This window comes from Ochotona princeps, chromosome 20 (genome assembly GCF_030435755.1).
Source record: "Ochotona princeps isolate mOchPri1 chromosome 20, mOchPri1.hap1, whole genome shotgun sequence".
Classification (NCBI taxonomy): Eukaryota; Metazoa; Chordata; class Mammalia; order Lagomorpha; family Ochotonidae; genus Ochotona; species Ochotona princeps.
In genome coordinates, this window is record NC_080851.1 from 3,993,649 (window position 1) to 4,007,342 (window position 13,694).

The 13,694-nt window shown below is 44.6% G+C and overlaps 1 protein-coding gene across 1 annotated transcript in view; it reads right to left on the bottom strand.

The window, feature by feature from the left end:
- SEMA3E (semaphorin 3E) overlaps nucleotides 1-13,694 on the bottom strand; it is a 175,742-nt gene that overhangs the window by 21,935 nt on the left and 140,113 nt on the right. The window contains exons 5-6 of the mRNA XM_004582505.2: nucleotides 7,986-8,079; nucleotides 812-931 (exon numbers count right to left, since the gene is read on the bottom strand). Coding sequence (XP_004582562.2) covers nucleotides 812-931; nucleotides 7,986-8,079 — 214 coding nt within the window. The remainder of the gene's footprint in view (nucleotides 1-811; nucleotides 932-7,985; nucleotides 8,080-13,694) is intronic.

Sequence of the window (13,694 nt, forward strand, 5' to 3'; positions counted from 1 at the left end):
ATGTGAAATATTTAATGATAACATGCCACCAAAACTGATTAGGAGGTTAATAATAATGGTGAAGAGGCGCATCACAAACTGATGTTCTAGTTCCTAGATTTACCAGTGTGTCAAGATATCAGAATTATTTCTTACAAAGAATCCTTTACCAAAGAACACACAGTGACACAGTTTTTCTCCAAAGTGTAAAGTGATCCTATTGAAATTAACAAAAGGGGGCTGGCATCCTGGCATGGCAGATACAGTCACCAGCAGTATAAGCGCTATGTTCTCCGCATCCACCCAGTTCTCTACCAGCTCTCTACCGATGGACCTGGGCAAGCAGTAGGGAACGGTCTGAGCGCTTGGGTCCTCATGGAGCCCTGGATGAAGCTCCTTGCTTCTGGCTTGTGTGGCTATATGGAGAGTGAATCCGTGGCTGGATTAGTCTCACACTCTCTCTTTCTGCAACTCTGCCTTTCAGATAAATAAAATAAAAAATCTTAAAAATTATATAAATTGGTAAGTGGTAAGAGTAGATAAAGCACCTTATTTCCCTCCACCTTTCATACATTTGCTTGGTCTTCCTTATTTAAACCCTGATTTCTAAGTATTGCTGGAAGGCCAATTGATTCTATAACTGGGACAATCTGTGTTGACATAAAATGACATGCATATCATAGGGAATATTTCAATTGGAGAAGCATTGTGAGATGTGTAAAAACTGTGAGCCCCACTCACGGTACTCCTTCTGCCAGCATGGCAGGATCGTCTGGCTGTCCCCAGCCCGTCCACACTGCTTGCCACCGGAAATCCTCTCCCCTCAACTCACCCTTCAGCAGGTGCTCATCATCGTGCTCCGTGCGGAGGGGGCCCAACCGGCTGAGGCTCCGGAAGATGGCAGCGTCTCTGCCCCAGTAGTCACTGTAGAGCCCTGTGAACAGCTCACTGCCTGCAGGGAGCACCGGGGAGACACAAATCAGCCCTCTGCTCCGGGTCTGAGGAGTTGGGGTGCAAGCACTTGGAACACGTCCAGAGTGGACAGGCCTGCAGTCGTGTGACATTAGGGCAGGGCGTGGAGGGGTATAGTCAGGTCCCAGGGTTGAGGGTTGTCATGCCAACTCTGCTGCATGGAAGCAAGGTGCGTACCGTCTCCGTGCCTCAACCTCCCCATTCAGAGCGGGAGCAGGAAGAACAGTTGGTGAGGAAGTTCAAGAAGAGCAGCAAACACTGAGGTCTACTTGTACCAAGTAACTTGGTCTCATCTACATGTGGCCAGCTAATTCGCATCCTTCTTGTAATAAGAAATCGCACTCATGGACACTGAATGTGGGGACTTAAAGATCTGTCGTCGCTGTCTGTAACCTCTTGGTCTTTAACTTGTAGGTCTGCGGCTCAGTGCTAGGTGAGCAAGGAGCGAGAGCTCAGCACTGACTCAGTCGCTGGAGGACTGGAGCGAGGTGTAACACGTAGCGAGGCTTGAGACTTAAAAACCCGAAGAACTGCGCAAAGCTGTGCAGTCTCAGGAGAGCACAATGCATTCTTTAGAACCAAAACGACATAAAATAGTTCAAGAGAACAGAAAAACACCACAATCCTCGCTAAAGGAATAAAACCAGGTAGGGGTACAACTGTACCCCAGAATGACCAACACCTCCCAAGCGCAGGATGTGGCTGCTTTGTCCTCAGCAGCACCAAGGACAGCGGGCGTGCCGCCATCAGTGGGGCTGGAGCCCAGTCCTGGCTACCCAGCTCAGGTTCCCGGCACAGAGACAACCGGTGGTTGGAAAACCTGTTCAGGCTGGCAAAACTGCCACATACAGATAGAGACCATTTTGGAAAATTAGTTTAAATGTATTTTTGAAGGGGGGACTGGGCTGAACACATAATTTGTATAATCAAGATTTCTTAAAGATGATGAATTTCCCATTTGCTATTTTTAAATATTTTACTTAAGGTGTTTTAGATACCTTGTCATGGGAAAGTAATTTTTACATCAGTCAACATGCATTTGTCTCATTTTGGAACATTGCTTCAAAGTTCTCTTGTTTTAATCAGTGATATAAATTGACCCATACGTGTCCTAGGAGCCACTAGATGGCAACCCTACGATATCAAATAATACTGTTTGCAGGCAGGTTATCTGCACAAAAGATGATCTACTTCCCATCTCAGCCAATTTCCCTTCTTGCACTTAGACAAGAAAGATAATAAAATAGTAAGACAATTCAAATAACACAGTGTGAACTGTATGACTTAAGCTAGGCAGGTGTTAAAAATGTATCAGTGCGTAAATGGAGATAAATGTGTTTCTCTGGAATATGTCAGCTTTTCCTTAGAAGGCAGATTTTCTTTTCATGTGTTACCAGTTGTGTGAAAAAAAAAAGAAATAAATTCATGTTATAACAGGTAGGAAATCAGTCTTTCACAATACTGTCCTAGGAGAAATAGAAAAATAATACCTTAATAAAAATGACAAAATAGAACTGTGGGTAGAAATACTATGGAATAGCAATTAAATGGGCAGAAACATTCAGTGTTCTTCCTAGGCCTGACTGTGTTTCTAAGCAGTTCTCAGTCTCCAATGGAACACTTTACTTTAAAAGTATGACTGATATTACTAGCAAAAAATTTGTGACTCAATAGTTTGGTATTTTAAAGAGTACAAAATAACACCTAGGAAAAGTATTTTCATGGAAGAAAAAAATAAATTTCATATGAGGAATAACATGTTGTGAGTTTTAAAAAAACTTGTTGCATTTAAAAAGATTTATTTATTTGAAAGACAAGAGTTACAGAGAGAGAGAAGGAGAGATAGAGAGAGATTTTCCATCTGCTGATTCACTCCCCAAATGGATGCAATGGCCGGAACTAGGCCGGTCCAAAAACAAGAGCTTTTTCCAAGTCTTCCATGTGGGTGTAGGGGCCCGAGTACTTGGGCCATCCTCTGCTGCTTTCCTAAGCCATTAGGAGGAAGCTGGATCAGAAACAGAGCAGCTGGGACTCGAACTGGCGCCCATATGAGATGCTGGCACTGCAGACGGAGGCTCAAGTCATGGAGCTGGCTTGAAAGTCTTGAGTTTTTATAACAAGAGAAGAATTCCCCAAGGATTAGGTTTCTATATCTATGGAGATAATATTTAATGAATGCATTGTTTTAGCCATGAACTTAACTAGCATATAATGTATTTTAATATTCTGAATATGAATAAGCCACTTGATTTTATGCCATATGTGATTTCTCATTGTTATCGAACTGGTGTCTGATGGAAACTGATAATGTTTTTAATTTTAGGTATCCCTAGAGTTTCAGCTTTTAGCACCTTTAAAGCAGAGTGTCCTTTTAGTGTACCTTTGGTACTGTAGGCATGGCAAGATTAAATTACACCTCAAGCTGGTAATGTAATTTGGGGGTCAGAATGAAGTATATGAAAGCCAGGAGGTGGAGTCAGAGAATATGAGGAACCCTAAAGTTTCGGAGGTTTTATCCATTTAATGAGAATAATGCAATATTACATCAAATACAACTAAGGAATAGTACATCTTTCCTGGCCCAACGATACATGACATAGAGAAAATATTTCCTAGATTTTATGTGGTCAATTACCAAACATCCTAAATTAGCAGCAAGATAAGTACTAAGTGTCTGAATAATTTGAAAAGGATAGACAAGTAATATAACAATTCATTTTGATGAAACATTCATTGTTTCAATCAACTTTTAAAAAACTAGGCTGTAATGGGGCTGGCACTGTGGCGTAGTGAGTGAAGCTGTGGCCAGCAGTGTCAGTATCCCATACGGGCACTGGTTCAGGTCCCAGGTCCCAGGCCCAGCTGCTCCACTTCCAATCTGGCTCCCCGCTAATGCACCTTGGAAAGCAGTGGAGGACGGCTCAATCACTTGGGCCCTTGCACCCATGTGCAAGCAACTCCTGGTTCCTGCCTTGGATTGGCGTGGTTCTGGCCTTTGTGGCTATTTTGGGGAGTGAGCCAGCAGATGCAAGATCTTTCTGCCTTCCCCTTCTCCCTCCCTCTCTGTAGATCTGCCTTTCAAGTAGATAGATGAATTATAAATAAATAAATAAATAAATAAATAAATAAATAAATAAATAAAACACTAGGTTGTAACGATTTGTATTTTTTAGATGATTAAAGCAGTTTAAAATACTGTGTTAGTGGTCACACTTGGGAGCAACAGACTACGATGGAGAAATACGTTATCTGATAAATGAGCTTATATGCCATTAAGGTGAATTATGTTACTACAGAGCGGCATTTGAGCACAAGCCGGGCTTTATGGAGAGTGGGTTCTGACCGTGCAGACCACAGCTCCACAAAGAGACTAGTTTATTTCTTCAATTTTTATTTTTGTTTTAAAGATTTATTTATTTTATTACAAAGTCAGATATACAGAGAGGAGGAGAGACAGAGAGGAAGATCTTCCGTCCGATGATTCACTCCCCAAGTGAGCCGCAATGGCCGGTGCGCACCAATCCGAAGCCGGGAACCAGGAACCTCTTATGGGTCTCCCACACGAGTGCAGGGTCCCAATGCATTGGGCCGTCCTCGACTGCTTTCCCAGGCCACAAGCAGGGAGCTGGATGGGAAGTGGAGCTGCCGGGATTAGAACCGGCGCTCATATGGGATTCTGGGGAGTTCAAGGCGAGGACTTCAGCCGCTAGGCCACGCCGCCGGGCCCTATTTCTTCAATTTTTAAAATCTAATCCTTACAGGTTATTAACATTTCATTTCTAATTACATTAGAATTAACTTCTTTTTTTTCGTTCCTGACAAAGGCAGAGCTCTTCCAGCTGTTGGCTCACTTCCCAAATGGCCGAATGACCAGAGCTGGGCCGATTTAAAACCAGGAGCCATCCTCTACTGCTTTCCCAGGCCATAAGCACGGAGCTGGATGGGAACTGGAGAGGCCATTATACAAACCTTAGGAGATGCCAGTACAGCAGGTGGAGGCTTAACCCACCAGGCCGCAGTGGGTTCCTAAATTACATTGTAAATTTAGTAACAATGTACTTATTAACTTGTCTTCCACCTGCTAAACAATCCTGAAGGCTTTATTCAGTGTTCAGTAACTTTTTACTTCATGCCATTTTGACTTGACTGAACCTAAGTGAACTGACACTAAAATTGTACAAGAAATCACATGTATAGGCAAGATTCTGATCTAAAAGCGCCTTTGATTGCCCCTTGAGGCTTGGAGGTTTGTGAGTGCTGTTGCCCGCTTGGGTGTTTTATCACGGAAACTGTCTTTGTGTGAGCAGATGTTAACGTGTGGCACACAGGGTGCAGAGAAGCCAACAGGGCAGGGGCGCGAGGTGCCTGTCTTCTCCAGGGAGTCCTGCCCCGCCATCAGCAGCAGAACTCACATCCGTTTGTCCCTGGCGTCCGGGCAAGCCCGATGCCAAGGCAGGAGGCTGCGCATGCCAGCCCACATTCCTGCCGCTTTCCCAATTGGCGCACTGTTTTGACTTCCCCTTTTCTGGCCCTTGGTGGGTTCTCGGGTTTCCAGCCAGTGGCTGCTGCCTTTCCACAGCGAGTAAATGATCGCTCCCCGAGCTCGGGGATGAAAGCGTGGGGGCAGATGTCATGGCTTCGCCTTGTTGCTTCTCTTTGGAGGGATTTTGCCGTAGCTTTGGTGTTCAACCAGGAGGGCGCCTTTGATTTGCCTTCTCCTGTGAACCAGGGAAGCAGTCAGCCAGGTGTAGGCCCTTCACCTTGCACTGTGGTGCAATTCAATTTTGAAGGTCAAGGCCACTCCACTGGAACCGTCCCTCCAAAGCATTCAGCTTGACTTAGTGGACACCACCCTCCAAGGTGCTAACCTTTCAGGGTGTCACCCAGAAACAGGGGCTCCTGGGTGAGTTTCAAATGCCAACACCCTTCTGTGATTCTAGTGACAGAGCTTTCAGCATTTGCTTTTTGGGGAGTGGCTGCATTAGTCAGGAGTCCTCTGAGCGCTCGCAGGAGACGGAGTCTGGCTCAGGCACTCCACGAGCACACGGCAAGCAAAGCGAACTCACACAGATTGCTAGAGTTAGGAAAATGCACAAGTCTGTCAAACTCCTGTGTTGTGACGTAGAGCCTGCCGACTTCTTTGGCATTTCTAGCACTTACGGATGTGGCATGCCTATGGTTTTGATTCCTACTGAGCCTAAATGGATGTGAACGATTCAATTCCAATATTTAAGGTGGCTGATCCTTCAGTTCCACTTACACATACCCCACCCTGCCATGTGCATGCACAAAGGGGTGCATAAAAGAACCCACAATATATTAAAATAATGTCGTTTACAGTTTTTAAAAAGGGTTATCTATTTGAAAGGCAGAGTTAGAGAGAGGGACGGAGGAAGGGAGGGAAGGATAGAGATAGAGAGAGAGAGATTGATTGATTTTCCATCTGCTGGCTCACTCCCCCAATGGCCTCAACAGCCAGGGCTGGGCCAGGCCAAAGCCAGTAGCCTGAAGCTCAGTCAAGGCCTTCCATGTGGGTGTAGGAGCCCAAGCACTTGGGCCATCTTCCGCTGCTTCTGCTGGTGCAATTTCAGGGAGCTGGATCAGAAATGGAGCAGCTGCAACATGAACTGGTGCCCACAGGGGATGTCAGCACAGTAGGCAGGAACTTAACTTGCTAGACCACGGCACAGGCCCTTACCATTTTTCTTTAAGCATTATTTAAAAAGACTACACACCTCTTTCTCCAAGACCTGAGGAACTATGTGACATTCTCATTTTACAGGTTTTTCAAATTATGATGAAGCCTAACTTTCCCCATTACTAGGGTTATCTGAGAGTTTTTGCTTTTAAATAAATTTTTAAGAAACTTTATTTCTGATGGGGCTGGGGTGTGCGTGGGAGGAGGTTGCAGTAGTGGCTTTTCCAGCTCTAAATCCAGTAGAGCAGCGACTGGCTAACCAGCAGGGAGAGCAGTGATTGGTTAATCAGCAGGGAGAGCAGCTATTGGTTTATCAGCAGGGAGAGCAGTGATTGGTTAATCAACAGGGAGAGCAGCTATTGGTTAATCAGTAGGGAGAGCAGCTATTGGTTAACCAGCAGGGAGAACAGTGATTGGTTAATCAGCAGGGAGAGTAGCGACTGGTTATTCAGAGGGGGAGGGCTGAGATTTGACAGTTCATTCAAGAAGCCTCTTTATTTTACACTAATTTGCTGCAGAGCTGATCCAACATGAGTAACTCTACATGCTGCCACTGTGAAGACAGCTCAACCATGCCTAGGTCCAAACCTCTTAACACCTAGACAACAGTTGCATTCCTGTTGGTGCCTGCGTCAGGTGCCAGGGACCGTGCTATGGAGCCTTACATTGGGGGGCTCTCCGCTTGCTGGTCTGTCAACGTGAGGTGCTGCAGTAGTTGGATAAGGAAGCCATTGTCAAACCATGATGATATAACAGAGACAGGAAATAACTCTGCACTTGAAGTGAAGTTTTGAGGTACCATTTTCTACCCGTTTGCTTATGTCAACATGTTAGGGACCAGTTTGAACCGGTTAGCTCCCTCAGTGTACATTCTAGATGAATAAGAATTTAGATAAAATAACTTCCGAGTTCTCAACTGTGATGTCTTTCTGACTGAATTCTACCAATAGCAGAGGAAGGTACCCAAAGAAAAGAATAGCAAACACTCCCTCTCCCCAAGACACATAAATACTGACACATACATGAGTGACGTGTTAGGAGGGCTTAGCTCCCCATGTACATTTTATGCAAGTAAATGTCTTACAACAGCTATGAAGTGACGGTTTGTTTTTCCAGAATGAAAAACACATACTTCAGAGTACCTGTTCTTATTTCAGAGTCCAGCTGCTCCAAATACAAAGGAGCATGGCTTGAAACTTAACATCATTGCTCCTGGCACCAGTCAATAGGCAGGACAAGGCAAAGGATGGGAGATGCCAAAGGAATGAAAACAAAGGGGTAAAAGCATAAGTTCTGAAATCCCCCAACTGCCCGAGGTCTGCAGTAAGATAATTACCAATGAGAGTGGAGGTGAAGGAGGAGCCGGGATCATAGGGGCACCTGCCCCTTCCTCGTTCAAAGCGGTGCGACTCCAGGTGAAACCGGGTGTCCTTGAAAGGAAACCAGAAAAGCCGTTGGAGATGCGCCAACTGTATATGGATCCAGCTGTCCAGACACCACCCCCTACACCATGATTATCACAAAGGTTGTGCCCTGAGCGGGGCCTGACAATGTCCTGCTATGATTTAGGTGCTTGCACTGACTTTTGTAGACGAGCGGCTGGTGTTGCACACCTGCAGAGATCCTTCCTCCCCTCAGACTGAGCAGGTGATGGCGAGGGGAGCCAGCAGCTTTTATCACTCCATAGGCGGTGCTGGCTACGCAGAGATGTATCAGCTAAACGTTCCACAGGAACCGGGACTTGCCAAACAGGGGTTGGCTCAGAGGAGATGGGATGATAACAGTAGACCTGGGCTTTTCGTTTAGAAATGCCAGGGTGGATCTCTTTGTACTAGTCTGGAAAATAATAATGATCATGTTTGCTAGCAACAATTTGAAATACGCATTTTCAATACTTTTGACTCTTCATCACATTCCTTTTATAAACATCCAAATATTGACTCATTGAGAGAAATATTAGTACATAATTGCTGTGCTATCTGTTTATTAATAAATGCCATGTGAATGCTATTTTAGTTTTAGTATCTGGCTTCACAAATATAAAAGACTAGAAATAAAAGATGATTACTTGATTGGCTATTTTAGCACTCAGCTACAGAAGTTTTCCTGAGTGTTTGCAAATATCAACATTCTCACGAATGGTTCCTTTTAATTACCTCCATTAAGGGTGCTGTAAGTATTTCGGGTAAATAACAGTCCATGTAGAGAAGTAGCAACAACAGCCAGTACTGAGAATTCTGCGGGAAAACAGGACCTTGCAGCAGAATGCTGGCTGCTCACCACCCAGGCCTGTGTGAACAGCCTCGCCCTTGGCTCTGAAGCCCACACTCCAACCTGCTGGTCTAAGCGACCCCTGAGGGGGCAGAGATGGCTCGGAGGCCTCCGCAGTGACTTCATGTTATCTGTTCTGTTTGGTTATTTATTTATTTATTCCTAAGGATTTATTGATTTGGAAGGCTGCAAGGCAGAGTTACACAGAAAGAGGGAAGCAGAGATCTTGTATCCACTGGGTTATTCCCCACATGGCACCAAAGGCTGGGGCTAGATTCAGTTGAAGCCAGAGGCCAGGCGCTTCTTCAGGGCTGCCCACGTGGGTGTAGGGGTCCAAGCGTTCGAGCCATCCTCTGTTGCTTTCCCAGGTGCATCAGAAGCAGAGCATTCAGGACTTGAACCAGTGCCCACAGGGGATACCGGTGATGGCTTTACCCACTATGCCACAATGCTGGTTCCTGTTATTTTTTTTTTTTTAAGATTTATTTATTTTTATTGCAAAGTCAGATACACAGAGAGGAGGAGAGACAGAGAGGAAGATCTTCCGTCCAATGATTCACTCTCCAAGTGACCACAATGGCTGGTGCTGTGCCGATCTGAAGCCAGGAGCTAGGAACCTCTTCCAGGTCTCCCACGCAGGTGAAGGGTCCCAAAGCTTTGGGCCATCCTTGACTGCTTTCCCAGGCCACAAGCAGGGAGCTGGATGGGAAGTGGGGTAGCCGGGATTAGAACCGGCGCCCATATGGGATCCTGGCGCATGCAAGGTGAGGACGTTAGCTGCTAGGCTACTGTGCCAGGCTCAACAAATAATTTAACAAAGTAACTGAGGGGACAGGTGTGTTCTCTGAACATGATACAATGTGTGCTGTCAGAACTGCACAACAGACAGTTGTTATATGCCAATTAGGAAAATAAACACATGAAAACTTACAAAGCAATCACCAAGAAGCAGTGATTTCAGCCCCTGAAATGGCCAGTTGGTGTGTTTTCCTTTGTTTCTTCCTAGTTCCTTAGAACACCCTGCTAACCAACGCCTGTGATCACATACAGCAGGCAATCTCATCCTTTGAGTTTAACGGGATCACCTGTTTATTTTAGTTTAACAGATCGCCATTATTTATGCCATTGTTAAAAAGTGCAATGTTTTCTGTGCACCGGGTCTTCAAGTTGGAACTGTAAAGGCAGGAAAATGCAAATCATGGTCCCCAAGCCATCACTCTGTAGCTTTCACAAAACCACCCAACACACACATCTTTCCCACTCGCTGCCCCTTTCGGCAGTGCTTGGTACTGCTGTCTGGTGCCCTGGCACTCCTGTGTCGCTATTACTCTACCCTCTTGCTTAACGCCAGCCTGTTTAGCATTTTCTTCGGTCTCAGCGGTCATTTTTCTACTGCGAAAGAGTTCAGGATGCAAGTTCCCTTTGATCATGTCCCTGCTCAGAGGCCTGTGCTGGCTACCCAACACCTCAGAGTACAGTCCAAAGTCCTCAGGATCTTACCAGAGGGCTTCATTCTCAGATACTCCTTTATATCTCCCATCCTGCCCGTGAGGTCCATGCAGCGGCCAAGTGGAACCACCGGCGTGGGCTCATCAATGGGCTCAAGTATGTGCACACGTGTAGGGTCAGACTCCATCCCGGAAATTCTGCTCAAGCCCCGATGCCTGTCCCAGGACATCCCCTTTCTGGGTCCTCACACAGCACCTGTGATGTCTTCCTTAACACTGCTGGCCATCCCAGGCTCTGATCATCTGCCTCTCTCTTCCCAACGGACTCCTGAGGTCTCTTGGGAGAAACTGTCCACGTGCTGTCCGCCTTGGAGTCTCATGCACCAAATAGAAGATATGAACCAGAAAAAGCCTACCTGTGCAAACTGCTGGGTCAACAATAGCACCTTCACTGAAGTGGATGTTTCTTTCTCTTTCCTGGATAACCTTTGACTCTGACAGGCCCGACCCCAGCCCCAGAGCATTGCTTGGACAGCTGTGCTGAACTGAAACTAGACCATCTGTACAAACTGCCATGCCACGCTGAGAATGCGTTCTGAGGTTTGCGAGGTCTGTCTACACAGCAACGTTATGATTCTATTTTTCCTAAATTTTGATGCCCTTGACTTTAGTACAAAGCATCAGGTTACTAAAACAAATAAAGGAAAAACAGATGCATTCTTGACTTCCCCCACTCAATGGGCATCATATATTTTTATAAACACTTTTATAATTTATGATGGAATCTTCTCAGTATTAACACAATTTCAGATGCTCAGAACCATAAATTAGTATTTTGTGGCAATTATTAAAATGTAAAATCAAAGACTGAAGGCTTATAAAGAGGATTTCTTTGGTCATCCAACCCTGCTAATGACAGCGTACAATCTGAAGGTGCAGAAGAAGTGTGCTATGGAGGGACAGTCATTTGTTAATTAAAATTTCCTTTTTTTCCAAAAGGCTGATTCTTGTTGCTGTATGAGTCTGTGTCCTGGAATGTGTGGTCATGAAACTTGAGTCCTGAACTGAGAGTGAGGTCCTGGTTCTGTTTGTATTCCCAAACCACCTTGACAGTTGTTGAAATTAGGAATTTAGGATTGGTCTTCTGCTCTGTGGTTTTAGAGTAGCGCTGTTTCTTTTTCTTTTCTTTCATTTTTAAAAATTTATTTATTTTTGTTGGAAAGTCAGATTTACAAAGAGAAGGAGAGACAGGGACGAAGATCTTCCATCTGCTGACTTATTCCCCAAGTGGCTGTGACGGCCAGAGCTGAGCCAATTCAAAGCCAGGAGCCAAGAGCCTTCTCTGGGTCTCCCACGTGGGTGCAGGTTCCCAAGGCTTTGGGTCATCCTCCACTGCTTTTCCAGGCCAAAGCAGGGAGGTGGAAGGGAAGTGGAGCAGCCAGGACATGAACTGGCATCTGTATGGGATCCCCACGAATGCAAGGCGAGGACTTTAGCACTAGGCTACTGTGTTGGGCCCTTCGCTCTTCTTTTCTTGTGAAACTATAAACGACAAGATACATTCATTGAATTCATCCTAATTCTTCAGCACATTTTGGCAATTTCATTAAATTAAAATATGTATATGTTTAAAGAATAAAAAAATATATTGCCATGGGACTGGATGATGCAAAGTAGATAATTTCCACTAGGTCACTGTTTTACTTGCTTCTAGTAAACAGGTCTCAGGATTCACTGTCCACTTAGCAACAAGATCTCTTATAATCAGGAGCTCACAGTGGCTTTAAATGCGCTGGTGAATCTAATCCACAATCCAATAAAATACTAAAAAGCAAGTAATATTGTTTTCATCCCTGAAGTGGAATTCTGCTCCAAATCCCCCAGTGACCTCAAGGCTTGGTGACACTGTCAGTGCCCCTCAGCAGTCTCCTCTGTGCTATAAGCAACGTGTGATGTTGGTGTTGAACTCTGCCTTAAGCACTGCTCGCTGCTCACACTGGCTTCCTATGAGCCGTGCTTTAACAGCTGCAGCTTGTGCCTGCGTGGTGTGGTTTAAATTTCAAGGTAGTGCTGGCATGAGCCTGGAGGCTGCACTTGCTGTTTTAGTGTGATAGGGAGAAATTTCCAGTGGGGCCTTCCTTCTGGGCTTGATGGAAGCAGGCTGCCCAGTCCCGTGTGGTATCAGCAAAATGCGTCTCATGCATTCAGGGCACATCTTGCAGGGCAGGTGTCCTCTGTGGATGCAGAGGGGACCCACGGAGCCCTGGCACTGACGGGTGGGAATCAGGACACAGCAGGTGCTAACTGTGCCACCTGGCCAGTGACACACATCACATGACTAATATGCAAGTTTAATTTCTACACATTACTTTTAGCCTTCACCTAAATTCTTCCTGTAATTAATAGGCCACAATTCCAGGAAGCAACATTTATGTACATTTTAATTAGTTATTAAGCAAAAAGTGTTGCTGTTCTATAAATGTATGTTTCCTGGGTGTCACAAAATAACTCTTCCCCTTTGAAGTTGTCTACAGATTCATGTTGTAGACCTTCTTTGTATATGTTATGTTGACATGAAGTTGTCCACCTATCTTATGATTCAGTATTCTATGTGTGGATCACAGCAACAGTGCTACAGTTTTTCATCTCAAATTTTTAAGATAAAATGTTTGATTTCTACATGATGCGCATTGTTATTCAAAAGGCAAGCATTATATTTAAGGTGATTTTCTAATGTGTGTTATGTGCACACACACATATAATATGGGTGTGATGTATATAGTATAAATTAATTAAGAATATTGTCCAGGTAAAGAAAATAAAAATCTTCTGCTATCTTAGAAACTGTTTAGAAGAGAAGGAGGCTGATAAAGAAGGAGAATAAATACAGAGGCAGGAGTAAGAATTAGAACCAGGGTGTTCTTACAGAGCTTCTTAAAGTGAAGGTAAAAAATGCTCTGGCTTCGTTTTGTTCAGATTTCATAATCTCTTTCAGTTTCATCACTTGGAAAAGGTCAAGAAGAAAGAAGTGCATTTCTCTGGCGTCCTCTCTCCTGGCTGCTGTGGGAATCAGGAGGAGGAATAGAAGGTCTACGACTAGAACGTGAGGTCACAACATGATCAGGAATGCAAATAGCAGAGATCGCTCAGAAATCCAGGGGTGTCAGCCAGATTATTTTTTTTGGCAAAATTCATTATAGTACTGATTTTACTCATCATTATTTTGTTTTTGTATAATTAGTTTTGAACAGTTTTTATACGAAATCAACATGGTAGAAGAATTCATTTTAATAGGATGCTATTTCAAAGCACGATTGAAAAATGAT